The sequence below is a fragment of the Bison bison genome, unplaced genomic scaffold (assembly GCF_000754665.1).
Source record: "Bison bison bison isolate TAMUID 2011002044 unplaced genomic scaffold, Bison_UMD1.0 scf7180017864299, whole genome shotgun sequence".
Classification (NCBI taxonomy): Eukaryota; Metazoa; Chordata; class Mammalia; order Artiodactyla; family Bovidae; genus Bison; species Bison bison.
Window position 1 is genome coordinate 1,103,542 of NW_011494871.1, and position 23,631 is coordinate 1,127,172.

Consider the following 23,631-nt stretch of genomic DNA (forward strand, 5'->3'; position numbering starts at 1 on the left):
CCACTGCCCCTTGCCCCACTGGTAACCACTAGTGTGTTCTCTGTGCCTGTGAGCCTGTTCCTTTTTTGTTATATTGCTTTATTTTTTAAATCTTCATATAAGTGATAACATAACAGTATTTGTCGTTCTCTGATTTATTTCACTAAGCACAATACCCTCCAGGTCCATCGATACTATTGCAAAAGGCAAAAGTTCATCGTTTTTATAGCTGAGTAGTACTTCACTGTATGTATATGCCATATCTTCATCCTTTCATTCGTTGTCCATTGGGTTGCTTCCATGTCCTGGCTATTGTAAATAGTGCTGCTACATATGCACAGATCTTTTCAAATTAGTTTCTTTCTTCTTTGGATACATGCCCAGGAGGAGGGGGGGTTGCTGGATCATATGGCAGTTCTATTTTTATTTATTTTTTTTTTTGAGGAGTCTCTACTGTTTTCCACAGTGTCTGCATCAACTTACATTCCCACCAACAGCATATGAGGTTTCCCTTTCCTTGACAGCATTCGTTATTTGTGTTCTTTTTGAGGATGGCCACTCTGGTGGGAGGTGATACCTAATTGTGGTTTTGATTTGCATTTCTGTAATGATGAGCAATGTTGAGCATCTTTTCATATGCCTGTTGGCCATCTGCATGTCTTCTCTGGAAAAATGTCTATTTAGGTCTCCTGTCCTTTTTTTTTTTTCCTTTGAGATTGAGCTGAATGAGCTATTTATATATTTTTGATATTAACCCCTAATCAGTCATATTATTTGTTAATGTTTTCACACACATACGAAATTCACGCTTACTGTTTCCATAGCTATTTCATACATATTCATGTTCTCATATAAAACAACAGCCAAAAAGGCAGATTTAGAGGTGAGGCTGTCGTGCTTTGTGGTGCGAGTGTGAAAGGATGGAAAGTCCACGGTGCCTTTTCTGGGCAGGGAGGGATAAATCTTTAAGCACCACGATGGAATTTTGGCTCAAGAAGCAGAATGTTCTAAAAGCCTCCACCTATTCTGGAGATTCCAGCACGTGGTTTTCACTGTTTACAGAGGACTTCTGAAGTTGAAAACCAGGAACAAGCACACCATGTTACAGGCAAACAGCCATTTTAATACTTAAAATAAGTAAAACTGCATTACTACATATTAAGTACAGTTACAGGTCAAATAAATCTTTGCCAAAATAAAGTTATTTGATAGCCATAACTATAAAAACATTGCTGCTGCATTGCTAATGGTATCTAATTCAACTTCATTTTGCTAGAGATCAGCGGACTCTCGACACATAAAAATCAGACAATAAAGACACTTAAATCGTTTCATATTTTTTGCATAAATACATGGAAGAGCTCTGCTATCAATATCAGGATTGGCGTTAAGAGCTGATTACTCCAATACTTGCTTGAATTCAGTCCCAGCAATGATGGAAATCATTGCATTGCATCCAATTTCACAGAATCTCATACTTAGAATGCTTTTACAAAGGTTATCAGAAGAATAGAAATGTGCTTTGGGCTTAGATTATAAAAAGAGTCATGTTTTAAAGATTTCATTTCATTTATTTCATTTCACACTCATCTCTTTTTAATGATTCCTTTTTACATCATTCAGAGAACAATAAGAAAGCTGATGAAAAGCCTAAGAGTGTCTAAACAACTGTAAGGGTGGAGGGAAACTGACCTTCTTGAATATTCTCCCAAGGAGGAGAAATCTGTCTTTAAAGAAAAAAAAAACAACCAAAAAACCATGGTCGATGGGCTTTAAACCTGCTCTTCTCACACTGGAAAATGCCTCCTTTCCAGTGAGGCTGGGGTGGGGGGTGGTCGTGTGCCAGGGGACAGATGAAAGTTTTGCCCTCCTGCAGCTTGACACCTATGGACATGCTTCTCGGGCCCATCTGGGGGACGGGTGTGTACATGTGTCCACAAGAAGGCCTGCAGGGGAGAGCGTGTTTCCGTGGGCGGATGGCACGGTGCTCGATGCCGCCAGGGCAGAGAGCGCTCACGGCCCAGTCTCGCCCACGTGCTGACTCTGCTCCACTGCAGGGTAGGGAAGGAGACTTCTCAGTGAGGCCTTGGAAGACCAAAAAGCCACTGTTTGGAAAGTGAATTTATCAGAAGCTTTACGTATTTAAGACTTCTGCATTGGCTCTTACAAATCAGCTCACTTTTCTGATACAATTGCACTAGGTGAAAATATTTTGCTTTAGAACCAACATGAGGGAAGCATATAGAGAGCCACGTTTTTATTATTTTAGTCTCTCCATTTTTTGTAAAGTATAATAATTTTAAAATTAATATTTTAAACTGGCAACAAGGATTAGTTTTTTTATATATGTATTTTTTATGCTTTACTGTGACATTTTACATACCACCGAGTCCATCTATTGAAACTGTATAGCTCAGTGGTGTTTAGTATACAGAGTATATTAGAATATAGTATATTCAGAGTGGTACAACCATCACCACCTTCTAATTTCAGAATGTTTTCATCAGGCCCCCAAAAGAATGAAAACTCATCAGCAGTCACTCTCCTGCCCCTACTTCTGGGTAACCACTAACCTACTTCCTGTCTCTGTAGACTTGCCTGTTCTGGACACTTCATACACATGAAATCAAGCAATGTGTGGTCTTTGAGACTGGCTTCTCCCATCCAGCATAACCTGCTCAAGGTTCACGTGTGCTGCCGCGTGCGTCAGCAGGCAGACCTCGGAGCAGTGCAGGAGGAGTGCGGGCTCAGTGCTCAGCGCCCTTTGCCTCTACTACAAGGACGTGACATCTTTCACGGCACTTTCACATTTGTCCGTTAACTATTTCTCAAACTTGCTGATCAAAATGATCACCTGGGAGTGTTTGTTAAAAATATGGGAATACAGGACAGGCAGCCAGATAAGGACGAGAGGGTATTACTGATTCCATGGCCCTATCTCAGACCTTCTGAATCAAAATCATGAGGGGAGACAGGGGAAGGACTTGAAATTTTAGCTCTCTCTGAATTTACTATCAAGTAAGCTTGGGGAATTCTGTCATCACCTCTGATTAGAGAGAATGAAATGATACCCAAAATTACAGAGTGGGAAACAACCTCAGAGATGTGGAAACTCAGCCCCAAATCAAATAGCTACAATAGTGGCAAAGATAAAACGGATCTCTTTTACCTGCAACAATTTTAAAATTTAAGATTCATTTGTAGAATTTCAAAAGTCTTAAGATAAATCCACCAAGACACACACTCACCCAGCAACTCTGGCACATGCACCATAATAAATCCTATGGTTGCCCTAATTACAGCCCTTTTCAGAGTAAACTGTTAATGCCAATGGGCTAATCTTAATTTGGATTATTTATACCCTTACATATTTATGTGCAACAAAATCTATGTTGAAGTATAAGTAAAGGCACAAAGTGTACAGAGTCCAGAAAGATAAACACCAGGTAAAAATAAGTTTAGGGGCTAATACATTTCAGATTGGTGTATTTCTTTCTGTTTATACATGAGGATCATGGGTCACTGGGTTGGCTCTGTGTTTCCTTGTTTTTCTGTTCACCATGATCCACAGGAATGCAACAGAGATTATTCTCCTTCTTATCCACGATGAAAAATGAAGATGAAGTACATCATATGCTTAAAGGATGTTTTATTCAGCCTTCAAAATTACTCAATTCTTGATCTAGTTAAATGCCTTCTGATAGAGTTTAATTGCATTCCAATGAAAAATAAAGTGGAAACATTATAAAAACCTAAGTTGGTTGAATCAAAGGCTGCATAAAAACAACAAGAAAGAAAAAAAAAAAAAAAACATGTAAACTTTAAACTTCATTAGAACAACCTGGACTATGGCTAAAACCAGGTAAAGTAAAACTTGGGAAAATTCTTTTGTTTTTAAACTTTTTATTTTATACTGGGGTATAGCTGATTAAGTAGATTAAGGCTTCCCAGGTGGCTTAGTGGTTAATAATCTGCTTGCCAATGCAAGACATATAGGAGATGTGGGTTCGGTCCCTGGGTTGGGAAGATCCTCTGGAGTAGGAAATGGCAAACCACTCCAGTATTATTGCCTGGAAAATCCCATGGACAGAGGAGCCTGGTGGGCTACAGTCCATAGGGTTGCAAAGAGTGGCACACGACTGAGTACGCATGCACTCAGAGCTGATTAACAATGTTGTGATGGTTTCAGGTGAACAGTGAAGGGACTCAGCCACACATAAACATGTATCCATTCTCCTCCAAACTGCCCCCCTGTCCAGACTGCCAAATAACACTGAGCAGAGTTCCACATGCTATACAGTACATCCTTATTGGCTACCCATTTTAAATACAGCAGTGTGTCCATGTCCATCCCAAACTCCCTAACTTATCCCTCCCCCACAACCGTAAGTTCATTCTCTGTAAGTCTCTTTCTGTTTTTTAAGTTCATTTGTATCATTTCTTTTTACAGTTCATATATAAGGGATGTCATACGATATTCTTGTCTGACTTACTTCACTCAGTATGACAACCTCTAGGTCCATCCATGTTGCTGCAAATGGCATTATTTCATTCTTTTTATGTCTGTGTAATAGTCCAGTGTCTATATGTACCACATCTTCTTTATCCATTGCTCTGTTGATGGACATTTACGTTGCTTCCATGTCCTGGCTATAGAAAGCAGTGCTGCAATGAATACTAGGGTGCATGTATCCTTTCGGATCATGTTTTTCTCTGGATATACGCTCAGGAGTGGGGCTGCAGTGTCATATGGTAGCTCTATTTTTAGTTTTTAAAGGTGCCCCCATACTGTTGTCCATAGTGGCTGTACCAATTTACATTCCCCCAATAGTGTAGGGTATTCCCTTCTCTCCATACCCTCTCCAGCATTTACTGTTTGTGGATTTTTTTGATGATGGCCTTTCTGGCTGGTGTGTGGTGATACCTTATTGCAGTTTTGATTTGCATTTTCCTAATAATTAGTGATATTGAGCATCTTTTTATGTGCCTTTTGGCCATCTGTATGTCTTCTTTAGAGAAATGTCTATTTAGATCTGCCCATTTTTTGATTTGGTTGTTTTTTTGATATTGAGCTGTTTATATATTTTGGAGATTAATCCCTTGTTGGTTGCATTGTTTGCAAATATTTTTTCCCATCCTGTATGTTGTCTTTTTGTTCTGTTCATGGTTCATGGTGTCTTCACACACACAACACAGATTCAAGAAGTTCACAGAATACCAAGCAGGATGAATACAAAAATAAACTTAAAATGGATTAAAGATCTAAATGTAAAATTGACACTATGAAACTCCTAGAGGAAAATACAGGTGACAGAGCACTTTTTGACACAAACCACAGCATTATCTTTTTGGATTTGAATCCTAGAGTAACGAAAATAAAAATGGGACCTAATCAAACTTAATAGCTTTTGCACAGAAAAGGAAATCATGAAAAATCCAGGAGAGGATTTTTTAAGATCTTCACTGTGAGGACTGCTGGGGCCCCTCATGGCTGGATTTTCACAAAGTTCTATCTTTCATGGTAGCCTATGCTCAGATTCTAGCAACTCTTTAAACTTTCCTGCCAGATGGTGGCTCTGGCAGTGGCTTCCAGGCAGCATCCACCCTGGGTGGGCTCTGCATCTCTGCGTCTGTCTTCTTCAGTGTTCAGGTGTGTGTGCCCTGTGGTCTCAATTCTCTTGTGGACTTAAGAAGAGCTGTTGATTTTCTATCTTTCAGCTTCTTTTTTGCTGTGAGAACAGGAAATGATGACATCCTCCCTCTTTACCTGTTGAAGAGGCTAAACTACTTTTTAAAAGAAAATTTTATATCTCTCCAATTACTTACTTAGACTAATTTTCTAGGAGTGAACTTACTGCATCCATTTAAGTATTAATAAATGTTGCAAAGGTTTCTGATACATACTATCAAGCTTTCTCCAAAGAAGTTTGAGTCGGGAGTCTGGGGTAGGGGTGCTCACACACACACACACACCAAATATGTCCACGCAGATCCCAGCAGGAAGAAGAAACATTTTCTCCTGGCCAGGCAATGAAAAGCCACTGCACTTCAAACCCCCACTTTCCTCCAGCAGACTATTTATTTATATTTTTGGCTGTGCTGCATCTTTGTTGAGACAGGCGGGCTTAGTTGGCCTGACACATATGGACTCCTAGTTCCTGGACCAGGGACTGAATCTGTGTCCCGTGTGCTGGAAGGTGTATTCTTAACCACTGGACCACCAGGGAGTTCCCTGGACTCCTTACTGATAACAGGCTCCCAGAGCTATCCTTTCTCTTCTCTAACAGCTTCCCCAGAGCTGCCCTCTCTTCTCTAAGACAGCTTCCCCAGAGCTGCCCTCTCTTCTCTAAGACAGCTTCCCCAGAGCTGCCCTCTCTTTCTTCCGTAAGACAGTTTCTCTCCTTCACTTTAGGTTGCTTGTGATTTATTACTAATGCATGTCCCAAACTGCAATTCTCTGCTCCTCCCAAATAAACCATTCTGCTGGTAACATAACTGGCTGTTTTTTTGTTTTAAATCAATTTAGATGAATAGAAGCTTACCAAAATAATTTAAATACACTGTTACCACACTATTTTCCTTCTAGTAAGCCTTCACTTCACCCTCCCTCACAGGTTCAAGATGAACCCCCATCCCCACCAGAAACACATGTCTATGGCTGGTGAACAGGGTCACCACAGTCTCTACATCTGGCCCTTGTTGTTTTTCATTTTCATCTCTCACTTCTCCCAAGCACCATCCTCTGGTCTAGCTATAGGTGAATTAACTCACTGTCCCAAGAACAGGCCGTGACCACTCACTTGTTCATGTCATCCCTCAATATACCAATAATGCCTTCCCAGATCTTCTCAGTCTCCCAATTCGAACTACACGTCTCACAGCTCACCCTGCCCTGGCCCACTCCGCCTGTTCCATGTGCAGCTACCCACAGGGCAACACTGTGGATGGTGCCCACTCTGCAAGGTGTCAGGAAGCCAAGAACTTTTCACAGAACACTTTGGCAATACAGGGGACAGAGGGGGTGTTATGTCTACTCTCTGCAACATTTAGATAAATGAAAATAAGGATTTCTGACAATTTGGGATAGCTGAGAGTTGAGTTTATGAAATAAAATTATTTAATTATAGCTTTTGGACTTTTGCTTCTTAATTCTATTTTTTTCAGGATTTTTTTGCATCATGACTCCATTATATGACCCTCCTAATTGCTTTAGCCTACTTTTTTTTTTTTGCCCCAAAAAGAAAATTTTTTACTCTTTTAAAACATTAATAGTTTTATTGATTTAAAACCTAACATCCTGGATGAATTAGTTACCTATTAATAATTTATTTAGTTACATTTAAAATCTTACTTTTTTCTCTCTTTAGAAAACCCATGAACAAGCAACTATTTTTTAGACAAATAAATAAATAAGTTTAGTGCTACAAGGGAGGAAAAGTCTAAATACTTAAGCACATGCATGGTACAAAGAATGATGACAATTAAAATGAAGAAAAAGTTGTTACCAATTCTGAAAAACAGAGGTTTCTCAGCCCTAATATTTGATTCCTTAACTTCAAAAACCAAACCACTTACGCTGGATGTGGTCGAACATGACAGAGAAGAGGAAGTCCCGGGGTGTCATGTAGTACTCTCCGCCATACTCCAAGGACGAGAACTGCATGAAGCGCTGTTTACGAGGAGACAGCTTCCCTGTAATCTCTCCAGGGTTCACACTTCTCTAAAAGAAAAAGAAGTCGCAATTTTAGGTTTTTTTCCCTCAGCATTATTCCACAGCTTAGCTACTTCTGGAATTTCTGGAATAAATGATCTGGGTTCGATTCCCGGGTTGGGAAGATCCCCTGGAGAAGGAAACAGTTACCCATTCCAGTATTCTTGCCTGGAGAATTCCATGGAAAGAGGAGCCTGGCGGGCTACAGTCTACAAAGTCGCAAAGAGTTGGACACTAACAATCTTTAAAGAGTCGGAATAATCTTTAAAGAGTAATTTTAGGGTTTAGGTCTCACAACCTTCAAACTTTGAAGTCATTTACTGAAGAGAGATTTACTGGAGCACTGGAGACAGAGCAGAGATGCGGCGAACCCAAGGGAACCCACAGCCCCAAACAGGAGAGGAACAAAGAACAAATGCAAGAAATTCTGTGAGGCAGTAAGATGCACCATGGAGACACAGAGCCGGATAAGTGGTAAGAAGAATATGTCACACAGGATGGAGAGGGAGAGGCGACATTCAGGAGGTGAAGTAGGCAGCTTGGGAGCCAAGCGCCCCATGGAGGGAGCACTCTGCAGGCAGGAGGTGAAAAAGGAACAAAGACCCGAGGCGGGAGCAGGTGTGTGTGCTCCAGGACCGCATGGCGGAGGAGAGGCTCAGAGAGACAGGAAGGCAGCAGATCAGGTGAAGACAAAGCACAGCCTGTCGGATAAGGGCCCTGCTTCAGCAGTGTATTCACACAATGCGTGGAAAGTGCTGCAAGAACAGAAACGGATAAAATACTCTCACTGGAAGAGTCAGTATCTTAGGCCACAGAGACAGGAGACAGCTACTGCTAACCTGCCACTGAGCACTTGCTGTGTGCTTCACACTGAACTATTAAATATTCTCCATGAATTTTTTTTGACCCTCACAGTCATTGAACAGTAGACACACAGTAGGTATAAAAATTGTGGACAAAATGGTAGAGATAAGTAAAACCAGGTGTGTCCAACTCAACAGTGTTTCCATCTCTTCAGCACCATACTACCCTCCTACCCACACGGGGCCCCCCAGGCAGACTGGAAGAGGATGACAGACCAGCGGGCACAGCGCAGATGCCAAGGTCAGAACAGTAACCCTGACTCACATGCGTCGTCTGTGAACTACGATAGCCCACGGCCCTCAGGATGCTTGCTGAAGGCAGTGCGCTAACCTGGACCACAGCGTCTTCCCAGACATATCACTTCCTCTTCACACTCACACACAAGTCATGCTCACTGAGTGCCGACTGCAACTGGAACAGAAAAAATAGTGATTCCAGTTGCTTAAACCTCCCCAGATTCAAAGCCATCAACAGCTCCTCGTGGCTGAGCTCAGTCCTCTGACCAGTATTAATTCTCTCCCTACAATGTGACAACCGGTTTCTTTGAGCAGCTAGTTTTATGCTTCTTTAGAGCTTCTCTTTTTCATGGGGATGGTCTTGATCCCTGTCTCCTGTACAATGTCACGAACCTCTGTCCATAGTTCATCAGGCAGTCTATCTATCAGATCTAGTCCCTTAAATCTATTTCTCACTTCCACTGTATAATCATAAGGGATTTGATTTAGGTCACACCTGAATGGTCTAGTGGTTTTCCCTACTTTCTTCAATTTCAGTCTGAATTTGGCAATAAGGAGTTCATGATCTGAGCCACAGTCAGTTCCTGGTCTTGTTTTTGCTGACTGTATAGAGCTTCTCCATCTTTGGCTGCAAAGAATATAATCAATCTGATTTCGGTGTTGACCATCTGGTGATGTCCATGTATAGAGTCTTCTCTTGTGTTGTTGGAAGAGGGTGTTTGCTATGACCAGTGCATTTTCTTGGCAAAACTCCAATATTCTTGCCTGGAGAATCTCCATGGATAGAGAAGTCCTGTGGGCTAAGGTCCATGGAGCCGGAGAGTCGGACACAACTGAGCGACTAAGCACAGCATAGCGGCGCCTGCTAGAACACTGGCCGCAGAGACACTCAGTCTGCATGACAGCGCCCTGTCTCCTTGGGAACTTGCCTGTTCATGTCTTTCCTTTTCTTCCCTCTGAAATTACTACTACCAAAATACCTCAAGAGGCATGTCTTAATCACACAAGTGCATACTCTTATTCTAGCCATCAGAAAATTGAATTTCATTCATATTTTCTCAACACTTTATATGTGAGGCAGACACGTTATGATTTGATGTATTATCAAGTGGATAGTGAGTACTTCTAGGAAACTGGTAGGAAACAAGACTAATTCCTACTAGAGTGATTCACAGAGCGTCTACAGATGGGACAGAAGGGAGGGTGGGCAAGAGTCTTGTCAGTAGACATCACAGCACTGGCAAAGTCTGAGACACGAAAGACAACATGGCATACTGAAGAGCTGAAGTTACATGTGGACACACACATTATTAGCTAAAAGAATATTTACATTTATTATATTAATGTTAATATACAGTCTACTAAGAGAATTTTAAAAAGTAAATAATGTGTCAGAAATACATATGTGTATTTCCAAATCTTTAAATAAACACCAGCTCTTTTATACTATCTAACACCTAAGTTGTTCATAATGAGTTAAAAAAACACCTTTTACCAACAACTTAGTCCTTTTTCTTGCTGTGGTTCAGTTGCCAAGTCGTGTCTGACTCTTTATGACCCCACGGACTGCAGAATGCCAGGCCTCTCTGTCCCTCACCATCTCCTGGAGTTTGCTCATGTCCATTGAATTGGTGATACCATCCAACCATCTCATCCTCTCGTCCCCTTCTCCTCCTGCCTTCAATCTTTCCCAGCATCAGGGTCTTTTGGTGAGTCGGCTCTTTGCATCAGCTGGCCAGAGTATTGGAGCTTTAGCTTCAGCATCAGTCCTTCCAGTGAATATGCAGGGTTGATTTCCTTTAGGATTGACTGGTAATCCTTTTTACATAACCAAATTCTTCTTTGCAAATGCCAGCCAACTGAAGGGGCTAATTACTTGTTTATCCTCCTCCTCTAGTGGTCTCATAACAGGATGGATGGTTATGTCTCTGCTGGCTTTCATGCCATCCTGTACCCTGTGGCAAACTTAACCCTGAAACCCTGTCACTCGCTGCAGTCACTACAGGCCTGTCACTGGACTTCCTCCCATCCTGTGGCAGCACAGGCGGGCATGGTTGGGCAAGGAAAACACTGTGTCCACAACCACACTGACCAAAATGCCAGCAACCCTGTCTTGAGGGTATTTCTCTAAAGGGCAGGTACCCCAATGGGGGCAGAGGGAAACCCAAAGGCCACCCCAGGGGATGGGGTAAGCCCCAGCGGGACAGGAAGGCAGGGTGCCCAGAGGAGAGCTGGACACGCCCTGCTTCTCCTCCAATCCCTCAGGCCGCTAACTGACCCACAGTCCTCCGAAATCCTGCAGCTGAGATTCCGGTGTGAAGACAAACAGCACTCAGCTCAGGACAGAAAGGGGTCAAGCTTATATATTCACACTGTCTTAGCAAATAACGTATCTGGCTAGACCATCTGTTTAAAAACTGATGTTGGGCCTATCCAAATTCCATAGGAAGATGAAGAGTGATAGGAAACTACAATAAAAATCAAATTCTGAAAGAAAGCAGAGAAAAATCAGAGAGAAAAAAAAAAATGATGGACTTTAAAACACTGGAGAGCAAAGATGAAGATGACGGACACCTGAAGGGAGCCGCCCAGCTCTTAACAAAGAAAAGCAGCACAGGAGAAAAATGGTGGAACGAAACTAAAACTTTTAAAAAGCAGTAAAGACTAGAATCAACACTGCAGCAAATACACAAACTAACGATGCGGGGATAATCACACAGAAGGCAGGAGAAAAGCACAGAGGAAAGCAATTAGGGAAAAGAACATCCACACGTGTGACAGACACCCAGTGCTCAACGTGAAAACACTGCGCTTCAAGGAGAAAATGAACAGATCGGGCGCCCACTTCAAAACCAGAGTGGAAACCTCACGCAAACCCGCAGATTTAGAATTTAGGATGCTATCTGCCACGGTCTGCATGAGGACCGCACAGGAGACTGGTCACTTCTAGATCTTTCAGGAAACTTAAATAAGGCTAGAACCAGGATGCCCTTATTGCTGGGATGAACCTCTTAAAAACTGTTCTCAGAGAAGGTAATACACAAAGTGACGCTTTGTGTAAGACGCATGTGTAAGGCAAGACGCATTCCTGCAGTAATTCTTGAAGACACACATCAAGCTTGTGGATGTACTCCGCGAGGAAAAGAAAGGTAGAAACATGCTCAAGCTACTCAACCCAAGAGGCTGGAGAGAATTTTTCTGCCCATCTTCACCTTCAACTAATTTACTGCAGTTTTAGAGAACTACTCCAGTAGGTCAGACTAAATGGTACCAATCCTGACGGTTATCTGAATGAGATTTCCTAAACACCCGGAGTCAACCCTGTTGGGCAACGCAGACTGTTGACACATAAATAACTGAGAGCCTGGCGGGTGGTGGGTCTCGGGAAGAAAAGAGTGAGTGGAATGTGCTGCTGGAGATCAAAGCGCAGCCTTCCGGACCCACCGGGCCAGGCTGGAGAGTGACGGAGCTGGGATGCGCTTCTCCAGCCTGCATCAGAAGCCAAGTGTACGGGAAGGGAGGGGTGGAGAAGCCGGGGTGGGGCCAGCCTCAGCCCGAGAGTGCCGTCCACATGGTTCTGGTTAAACGTAAAACGCTCCATGGCTTTCAAGGATTACTTGTAATGCAGTAAAAAATGTGACAAAGGAATTAAGAGCAATGAGTGATGTGGACTGGATAAAAGAGATCTTTGAAAGCTGATGACTTCTGTTAAAACATTTCACGAGTTTATTGCCTTTAAAGCAACAGGTGCTTCAGCATTCTGTCTCTACTTTTTATCCATGAAATGACAAATTGGAAAAAGTGCTCTGTTCTTTGTTGAACATTCTTTGGTTTTGGCATTTCTCAGGAAGAAGGTGGGAAAAGAACAGGCCTTCTTTACAATGCTTTCAATATGTCCAATATATACACACTGCATCAGACCTAAAACCCATTCATTTGGGGGTCTTTATTTTGGAATTTGCAATAATCTGGATAAAATGTAACTGTTTTGCTGTCTTTGAACTTTCTGCGGTATAATTAAAGAATATCTTTTCTTCTTAGAGAAAACTTTACAACTGGAAACTTTCAGTCATTAGACAGAACTTTTCCATTTTGTTCTGAATCAGGGAGATTTTATTGTACATGAAACAAAATACTACTGGACTAAATTAAAAATACTCACTATGTAAGCTATGCTTCACAATAAATTCTACAAAATAACAGAGTATTAGTGAGGGAGATGAAGGTCATTCCTGGCAAACCTGCAAGCTCTGGGAACTATCCTCTGTGGCCTCTGGATATTGTTTTCTGTGTGTTGTGTCTGACCATTAGAGATCTCATGGACTGTAGCCCACCAGGCTCCTCTGTCCATGGGATTTCCCAGTCAAGAATACTAGAGTGGGTTGCCATTTCCTACTCCAGAGGACCTTCCTGATTCAGGGATCGAATCCATGTCTCCTGCATTGGCATTCAGATTCTTTACTGCTGAATCATCTGGGAAGCCCACTGTTTACTCTAGTGATGGCCTAGTCTAGACTTCTTTCCGGAGATGAGAAGAAAGCTAGTGTGGCTTTTCCTAGATGAGCATGGTGAAATGAAATGACATATGCCTAAATAAATGTGTTAAAGAAATATCTAATACGATCACAGTCTGCCTGAAGAGGAGGGCTGACTGTCAGGATGCTGAGGAGTAAAGAAGGAAGTGCCGGGGCTTCCCTCCTGGTCCAGGGGCTAAGACTCGCACTCCAAATGCAAGGGACACGGGTTCCATCATCCCGGTCAGGGAACTAGATGCCACAAGCCACAACTAAGCGTTCACAGATTGCAACTAAGACCTGACTCAGCCAAATAAACAAACAGTAATAATATAAACCAGCACCTTCTCTCTCCTGATGAGATCACCGAGCAGAAAAGCACGTTCCCTTCCTCCATAACTGCTTTTCAGGAGGCACATCATTTTTGTTTATGTTCTAAACAAAACGTGTAAAGTAGGTTTCAAGGGATTAATATACAGCTTTCTCAGTGTTATCAGTACAGCCATGACATGACACTTCCTAAGAAATGACAGTGTTGCTTCAGCTCACTGCCCCACTCACAAGGGAAACACTCTTCCTACAAACCTCCAACACCAACTTACTTAGTAAGTTGCACACATCTCCTACAACCAAGCCGTGTATAAAGTGACACATGAATGATCAGCCCCTTTCTAGTGGGGTAAGAGCTGGACTGAAGTATGAAAGGAGCATTTAGCAAACGTGAAAGCCCCACAATGACAAATCTCAATCTCTGATAGTTACTTTCCCAGTGTTACTTATCAGCCATGACTTTATGACTTCTTTTCAAATGAGAGATGTGCATGTACCTCAATGTTCACAGCAGCAGCATTCACAACAGTCAAGAAATGCAAGCAACCCAGAGCCCACTAGCAGAGGAATGGATAAAGATGTGGTACATACACACAATGGAATATTACTCAGACATGAAAAAGAATGAAAAATGCTATTTGCAGCAACATGGATGGACCTGCAGACTGTCATACTGAGTGAAGTGAGTCAGACAGAGAAAAACAAACACCATATGCTATCCTTTATAGGTGGAATCTAAAAGGTGACACAAAGGAACTTATTTATAAAACAGAAACAGACTCACAGACATAGAAAACAAACTTATAGTTACCAAAGGGGAAAGAGGGCAGGGATAACTTAGGAGTACAGGATTAACACTTACACACACTGCTATGAATAAAACAGATAACCCACAAGGGTTTACTGTATAGCACAGGGAACCAAAAAAGAAAAAAGGAGAGAGAGATGCACCAGAGTAATATTTTTCATTATTATTTAATTAAATTTAAATAGAAGACTACTATGTTGGTCTGGTATCAGTAAATTTATCTGGGTTGTGACCTCTCTTTGGGCAACCGAGGAGTACAGTAGCATGTAACAAGGAACCTTTTGTGATATGAGCTATGATCTAATTGCAGGAACCTTGCACACTCATGCAAAAAGATCTCCTCAAAACTGAGAACTCTAAGTAAGCCTGGGCAGAGTGTTATCAGAGGGCTGAGTCAGAAAGAGAGGTGACCACGAGGGTGACAACACTGAGGAGACCGTATCCTACAGCACACAGTGTGGAGCAAGGAGGATGGATTAAAGGACTCTTTGAAGGACTCTCTCCCATCCCTTCACGGGAATAGCTGCAGTCTGTAGCTCTAAGTATTTTATAGTTTGGGATTTCAGGAGGAAAGTGAGTCATTCGTAGTCTCCTCCACCATGCCCCCACTTTCTCCCTGACCCACTCAGAGTCCCACACCCTTAATCCCCAGCAAGACTGTCTTGCTCCACACTTCCTCAGCTCACAGCAGCACAGAGTGAGGGTGGGTTTCTACAGCTTGCGGGTCAACACAATGGCAGTTTGCTTTTCTACCGCCAAGTCCCTTAAGTCCATAACCTGACCCTACACAAAATTTGGTATTAAAAAAAATGGATTAAAAAACACCCACCACTACCCCTCAAACAGCAATATGTTGCTTGCATACATATTTATTCCAAACAAAAAGAACAGATTTTTTGGAAAACCTTCAGGTAAAAGGAAAAATAATGAAAGCTTTAACAAAGGGGCAGATTTGCAATTTATTAAAAACAAAAATTACACTTTTATCTTAAAATTCCACTGACATTATTATTTTTATGAATTGGCCTTGAACAAAACAAATACTGCACTAATTTAAAGCATCAACCCTAGTTTTGCTCATTGCCAACATCACTTTCCTGAAACTGACTGGGTCTGCTGGTATGTCCTGAGTTTCTGTTACCTGGCTCCCTCTGATGAGCTTCAAAAACCTTTAAACTGCAGCTCTTTCCAGGAGACACATGAAGTAACCACTTGGCTTCTGATTGTGATTAAGAAACTTCACAAAGGTAAGCATGTGATTGCTTCTTATCCTTCTCTTATTTGTTAAGCGTTCAGGTTGTCTCCTCTTAAGAGTCCTTCCCCGAGCACCTGTGTGGGTGAGGTATTTTTCAGAGTGCGCATGCAGAACTCAGCTAGCGTTCACTGAAGACTGGTAACTCTGTGGACAGAGAGTGTCTGCCCCTGTGTGCCTGCTTCAAGGATAGGCTCTCTCTCTTCTGTGTTCCCAGTGTCTACTATGTGGTTAATACTGTTAAATAGTAAAAAAAAAAAGTGTGCCAGAAATGAATGAATCTTTATGAACGGGAACCAATTCCACACTCCAAGTGTGATGTTCAAAAAGTAATTAAAAAATAGATTTCAGTCCTTGAACCAACAGGCAAAAGGGTTTTGTGCTAATATAGTTTAAATCCTGTTGCTGTTGTTCAGTTGCTGTTCTGTCTGACTCTGCAACCCCATGGACTGCAGCAGGCCAGGCTTTCCCATCCTTCACTGTCTCTTGGAGTTTGCTCAAATTCATGTCCACTGAATCAGTGATGTTGTCTAACTATCTCATCCTCTGTCTCATCCTCTGTCGCCCCCTTCTCCTTTTGCCTTCAATCTTTCCCAGCATCATGGTATTAACAATTTATTAAGCTATCCTTGGGTAACTAGGTATGTACTCTATCATGTACAACTGCACCTAAGTGTGAACACAACAGAAATAAAGACCCTTTGTTTCCTTTTATTACAACTACAAATTACCGCATACTGCTAGTGACTATAGATTTTAAAGATGCCTTCATCAGAGGAGCACAGGGGCAGAGCTGTGGACAGCTGGTGGCAGTGGCAACTGGACTTAAAATGTGTCTTCTGTGCTGCTGTAGAAGTCATGGAATCTTGGAAACAGAGGCTCTGAAACCCGGCTGCTCCAGCTGCCGCACACTTTCTGTCCATAAATCTGAATGATCCAGTGGACTTCAGGTTTTATGTTGTGTTTGGTTTAGACTGCAATGGATTTTTTTCAGCTTCCACTTGGAGTTAGTGGACATAATACAATGTGTCTAAGATAAAGTTTTGATTAAAATGTATTTGTAACAAATGAGCAGGGGATGAGGTGAACATTTTACCAAGCACTGGCAAAACAGGTAAAGTTACTGCTTTAACAATAGAAGTACTAAGACACATGTCACTTATATTTGTTGATAAGTTAAATCACCAGCAAATGAAGCAATACATAGATTACATGACATGAAAAGGAAAAGTAATGCACAGATGTGATTACATAGTTTTGCAAATTAATTTAATGTTCATTAAAACTCTGCTTTGTATCTGTAAAGTATAAACATAGAACACATCATTTATTTTTGAAAAAACATTTATCTATTTATTTGGCTGCGCCAGGTCTTAGTTGTAGCACGCAAGATCTCTGATCTTCGTTCATGCAAACTCTTAGCTGCAGCATGTGGGATCTAGTGCCCTGACCAGGGATGGAATCCAGGCCCCCTGAATTGGGAGTGCGGAGTCTTAGGCACTGGAACACCAGGGAAGTCCCTCTTTGGGTGCATGTTAAAGAATAATCTTTATCCTGACCCTTGAGACTTTTAGATTCTTACATGAGGAACAAAACTAATGAAAACTTACCGTTTATTGTAAATTGTCACATACATACTTTAAGGGTAGGCATGGAGAGAACTAGCACCTGGGTAGTTAAAAAGGGTATTGTGCCCTTCTAACATTTATTTGCAGGTCAACTTACTCCTGTACTCTTCATAATCAGGAGAATAATTCTAGTTAAATGTGGGAACAGAGTAGAGAAAAGGAAGGGACATATACGTACAGGCTCAAATATGGCCTGAAGTTCTGAAAAGACTCAGGAAACCCTAAGAGCCAAACCCAAATTGCTAGTGAAATTCCAAAGAGTTGCTCTGAATATCCAAAGATTTGGATAACTTTGCCACTTTGTTTAGTGAAAAAATCAGTTTCTAAATATTTATGGCTGCTATTTAGATACTCCTTTACTAATGACTTTATATAGTTGTATTATTACCAGTATTAAACATGTTACTATGAAACCAAAAGTAGACTCTTCAGGCTCTGAGATCCTGAATGACCCACTTCACCTGGGTGCTAAAGGGTAAAGAGAATAAATGTGAAGACACTCTCGGGTGACAGGTCTTTATCGTTTCAAGGAGAGGGATGTGGAAATAGAGGCATCTGTGTGTTTACAGAGACGTTAACAGATGAGCCAGCATAACAGGGCCAACAGACAGTACACTGGGCTAGAGAATGTACAGTCAGCACACTTTGAAGGACTGTTCAAAGAGGAGAGCTAACATGCAAATTATTTGATCTGAGCAGAGAATCATCCAAAACCAAAGAGGAATGCAGGGACAGGATCAAACAGTTCACTTGAAAGTAATTTTAAATATAACACTCGAAGCATTCTGTGATGTAAAGAAGGACAAATACTAATAACCTAGAAGGAACAAGCAGGTAACCTAAACATTTAGAGCGGAGGCTCATACCCCACACTGCAACCATGCTTCCTGCTGCACGAGGCCCCTGGAAATTATATGTGAAAACAGTGTCCGTGCTTGGGAGAGGGTAGGTAACTCCTATATCCTCTTCCCTGGTTATAGCACAGTGATCCTTAGAACCATCCTGCCTGGCTCCACATTACAGCACCTCACTTGGTAAGTGTGAAGCAGGCACTACAAAGAGCTAAGCCTTTCACTTCAGCGCAGGCAGAACTGTCACTGGGTGAGCCATTGGGAGGTGTCAGCTCTTCACACTTCTTCCTCAGCAGCCACAGCTCAGGGGCGTCCATCCCAGCCTGGAACCCAGGGCAGGAGCAGCCACAGAGAGGCTCCCGACCTGACTTTGGCCCCAGAACTCCCCAGGACCGTGGGTCTGAACAGAGGCAGAAACCCTATCAGGGACCTGCTTCTGATCTGAACCGGCTCTAATTTGGTCAGTTAGCAACAAATGTAAACTGGAAAAGATTCCGTCTTTAAAACACTAATAGTGTGATTTAATCTCTTGATATTTATACATTGCACACACTCAGAAACATAGAAACCAACTCATTTGTAATTTCTTATTATGCATAATCTTCTAATTGTGTACACCAGCAAAAGAGAAACATGACTGATCTTCCCAAACAGCGGAGAAGTTAAGCCCATCATACTTTGCTTGGGAATATCTACAAAAGTTTGTGGAAAAAACATTGTGCTTTCCTACTTAAGGTTCATTCTCTCTAACTTTAAAAATGGTCTGCATTTCGGGCACGCAGCAGCCCCCTGATGAAGATCTAGGAGGAAGACGCCTGGAACTATGTTGTGTTAAAATTTAACTATGTTGTGTTAAAGTTTAATGTGACAGGAAACACTGAAGGTACACAACTGCTAGTATAGGACACACCAACCATACAGGATCAGTTCAGTTCAGTTCGGTCCAGTCACATCCGACTCTTTGTGACCCCATGAATCGCAGCACACCAGGCCTCCCTGTCCATCACCAACTCCCGGAGTTCACCCAAACCCATGTCCATTGAGTCGGTGATGCCATCCAGCCATCTCATCCTCTGTCGTCCCCTTCTCCTCCTGCCCCCAATCTCTTCCAGCATCAGTCTTTTCCAAAGAGTCAACTCTTCCCATAACGTGGCCAAAGTATTGGAGTTTCAGCTTTAGCATCAGTGCTTCCAAAGAACACCCAGAACTGATCTCCTTTAGGATGGACTGGTTGGACCATACAGTATACATACAGACAAACTAAAGATCTTGTAAGATCGTATTTCTTAATGAACAGAAATCACAAATTTTATTCTGCAATACCCCATGTTCATGAAACTTCTATAGATGTCAATGAAAAATGTCTATATACACCAGGGTATGCTTAAACATAGGATTTGCTGTTGTTCCATTGCTAAGTTGTGTCTGGCTCGTTGTGACCTCAGACTATAGCCCCCTGTCCACAAGATTTCCCAGGCAAGAATCCTGGAGTGGGTTGCCACTTCTCCTCCAGGGGTTCCATTAAGTATTACTTCTATATTGAAATTCTTTATAATCTGAAACATTTAACAACTTTTTTTAATGGAGAGCAGATTACTAAGAGAATACATTTGCTATCATTTATGCTACCAAATATTTATTACTTTTTAAAATGTAACTTTTAAGTTCATATACTGCTACAATTGATGGCTTCGGATATGTTTGTGCACTGGTACAATTAATAAAGCTCCAAAACTTACAGTAGCAAAAGCATTAATTTGAACACATTATCTACCAGAACACACGCTTCATAGAATGAGAGTAATTTTTTACTTCCAGATTCAGCTAAATAAACATAACTGCAAAATGACAGATTAAAAATGCTTCTGCTTTTACAATTTGTTTTCCTTCCTTTCTTGCCTTCTCTGTCCCCATCTCCCCGAAAAGCACCTCCAAAGAGTTACAGTAGGATACAGGGACAGTGTCCACGAGGAAGGAAGGAAAGACAGCTTCTCATTCGTGCAGGACAAATAGCTTTGCCCAAAGCACAAACTACATCTAATCACAGGGTATAACTCTGTCATCTCTCTTTTCATAATCTGGCCACTTACACACTTTGATTTCTGACTTCCATTTGGGTTTATTAACATCAAAGCTGTGTCATCACTTATCTGTTTCCAGACACATTTTTACCTGAGGCAATAAAGTATAAAAACTTCTTTGCATTCTTGCTTTACTGTTGCAAGAAAGCTTTCGTCTTCATTAGGCTTATAGTGTTTCACGGTTATTAAACCTCTGTATGCTGCTATCAAGTTCATCGCCCTTGGCATAACCAGTTTTAAATGCACCATCATTAAATCCAAGGGACTGTGCACAAATACATCCCAGTCTCAGCAGATGCCAATATATTCCTGTTCTACCTTGCTAAGATCTTACTAATGTCCTTTCCTCCCACTTCACAAAAATAATGACCACAAATATAGTCAGACAACTTGAAATAAAATAAAGCAATGCCAATTTAATTTTTCTTTTTATTTTATATTGGAGTACAGCCAATTAACAATACTGTGATAGTTTCAATGTGCCAATTTAATTTTACAAATTGCTTAGAGCTCTTATAGCAAATTAAAATATTAATAGTTCCATCTCATTAATTACATTATTTGAGTTTTTAAAATATTCATTGATATGCAACAGAAAAGGAGTCCTGCATCTAGTAATACCTGCAAAACTGCTTTCCAAGTTAACATATTTCTGACTATTAGAACATGAAGATCCACACACCTTGCTTTTATTTATTTAAAATGCATGACCATTTGTTTTAGGCTATACTCACAAAATGAGTTCAAAATGTGAATCTAAATAGTATCAAAGAAAAACCACCTTTGATGTTCTATTACTATTTTAGAATTTAATTTTAAAATTTAATGCCATGATGCAATATATTATCCACATTAAACTCATAATACCAAGCCTTCTTAAAAATAATGTTAGGTAATATTTTTTAGCTACAAGGAAAAATCCACCAAAGGCAAGCCATCAGAAGTCTGTGGCCACTGGCCCAAGCTCTCTTCTTCATGAGTGTGTGAACCCATCTCTTCCGCCCTCCGCTGTGGACAGCCTTCCTCTCCAGCAGTAGTCATTACGAGCCCTCTGATCCACCACCCAGTGTCCCTGTTTCTACCTCCTGATTTTCCAGAGCAGTTCACCATCAGGTCTGTAGCCAGCTGCTAGGTTAGCCACACCCTATGCTTCCCCTCCCTGTTAGGATGAAGGAGGAAAATTCGTCTCATAGCCTGACCTTTCTTCCTGGGCTTGGGCTCCAGGAGCTTCTTTCCTTCCTCAAAGATGTCCACCTCTAATCCCCCCACAGTCAGAGCTGGACCAGGTTTTGCCTCCTAATTACATCACTGTCCCAGCAAGTGTTTCTTTTAATACCCTTTCAGTAACACTTCTAGAAAGAAGCATCTCTATCACCTGATGCAAAGAATTGACTCCTTGGAAAAGACCCTGATGCTGGGAAAGATTGAAGGCAGGAAGAGAAGGGGACGACAGAGGATGAGATGGTTGGATGGCATCAATGACTTGATGGACATGAGCTCAGTAAACTCCAGGAGTTGGTGATGGACAGGGAGGCCTGGAGCGCTGCAGTCCATGGGGTCACAAAGAGTTGGACACGACTGAGCAACTGAACTGAACTGATTTGCTTTCTTTGCTTTCTTACTTCAGTCTCTCCTCAACACACTCCAATTAAACTGCCTCCAGTATTTCACTGAAATGCCTTTTTTCAAGGTTAGCAACAACTCCCCTATATCAGCACACCCAAAGCTCAACTGTCTGTCTTCACTCTCTCAGTTACAACAGACCTAGGGGATTTACAGATTCAAAGAGCTCTCCAGCAAAATCCCAGTGACATTCTTTATGGAAATAGGAAAACAAAAAAAACCCTAAAATTCCTATGGAACCACAAAAGACCTTGAAAAAGTCAAAGCAATCTTGAGTGAGATAAACACACTTGGAGGCATCACACTTCCTGATTTCAAAATCTATTACAACACTACAGTAATAAAACCAGAAGTGGCAGGTGCTGAAAAGTATGGTACTGGCATAAAAACAGGCATATAAACCACTGGAACAGAAAGAGATGTAAATTCACGCATTTACAGTCAACTCATCTTCAATAAGAAAGCCAAGAACATGAAACGGGGAAAGGACAGTCTCTTCAACAAAGTGTTGGGAAAACCAGATGGCCACATGCAGAAGAGTAAATTGGGCCCTCATCCTGCATCTTATACAAAAATTAACTCGAAATTAACTCAAAATGGGTTACAGACTTAAATGTAATAACCGAAAACTATGAGATGAAAACAGAGGGAAAGCTTCTTGACTTTGGTCTGGGCAATGATTTTTTTGGTATGACACCAAAAGCACAGAGAATAAAAGCAAAAATTGTCAGGACTACATCAAAGTAAAAAGCTTCTGCACAGCAAAGGAAACAATCAACCCATGGTATGGGAAGAAATTATTTACAAACCACACATCTGATGAGTTAGTATCCAACATACACAGGCAACTCAGGTCCATGGCAAAAACCAAAACACCAAAGTCCTGATTGATCAAGCAAAGGACCTGATTAACATTTCTGAAAAGATGACCTAGCTACAAAAGACCAACAGATATAAGAAGCAGTGCTCAAAATCACTATCAGGGAAATGCAAATCAAAACCAAAATGAGGTACTATCTCCCATCTGTCAGAATGGCTATTATCAAAAAGACAAGAGATAAGCACTGGTGAGACTGTGGAGAAAGGGGAACTCTCCTAGACCACCACTGTAAACTGTGAGGCCACTGTGGAGAAAGTAAGGCGGTTCCTCAAAAAATGAACAATTTCACTTCTAAAGTCAGTATCTCTAATAGAAATCCGAGCTTCCAAGGTCACTGCTCATTGTTCACAAGAGCCAAGGTATGAAAAGAATCCAAGTTTCCATCAACAGATAATGGGTAAAGAAGATACTGATACACACCCATACCGCAAGCTGACAAACACTCTTCAGCCTTGGATAAGGAACCCTGCCAAGGGTAACAGTATGGACGAACCTGGAGGGCATTAAGTTCAGTGAAATAAGCCAGATACAGACAGACAGATACTACACAGCTCACTTATCTGTGAAACTGAAGCAGTGAAACTCATAGAACGAAGCAGAATGGTGGTTGCCAGCAGCTGGGGGGATGGGGAGATGTTGGTCAAAGGGTATGAAGTGTCAGTTATGCAGGCTAAGTCCTGGATGTCTAAAGGACAGCATGACAATACACATATATTACACTGTACATACAATACTGTATCGTGTGCTTGAGGTTTATTAGGAGGATAGATCTAAGTGTTCTCACCACACACCCACACACAACAATGGTAACTTCGTGAGGTGATGGATGTTAATCAGCTTGACAGCGCTGACCATCTCACAGTGTATACAAATA

At 41.5% G+C, this 23,631-nt stretch overlaps 1 protein-coding gene across 1 annotated transcript in view; it reads right to left on the minus strand.

Moving 5' to 3' along the window:
- MICU2 (mitochondrial calcium uptake 2) overlaps positions 1-23,631 on the minus strand; it is an 88,501-nt gene that overhangs the window by 23,785 nt on the left and 41,085 nt on the right. The window contains exon 4 of the mRNA XM_010851244.1: positions 7,555-7,699. Within this exon, the coding sequence (XP_010849546.1) occupies positions 7,555-7,699 (145 nt within the window). The remainder of the gene's footprint in view (positions 1-7,554; positions 7,700-23,631) is intronic.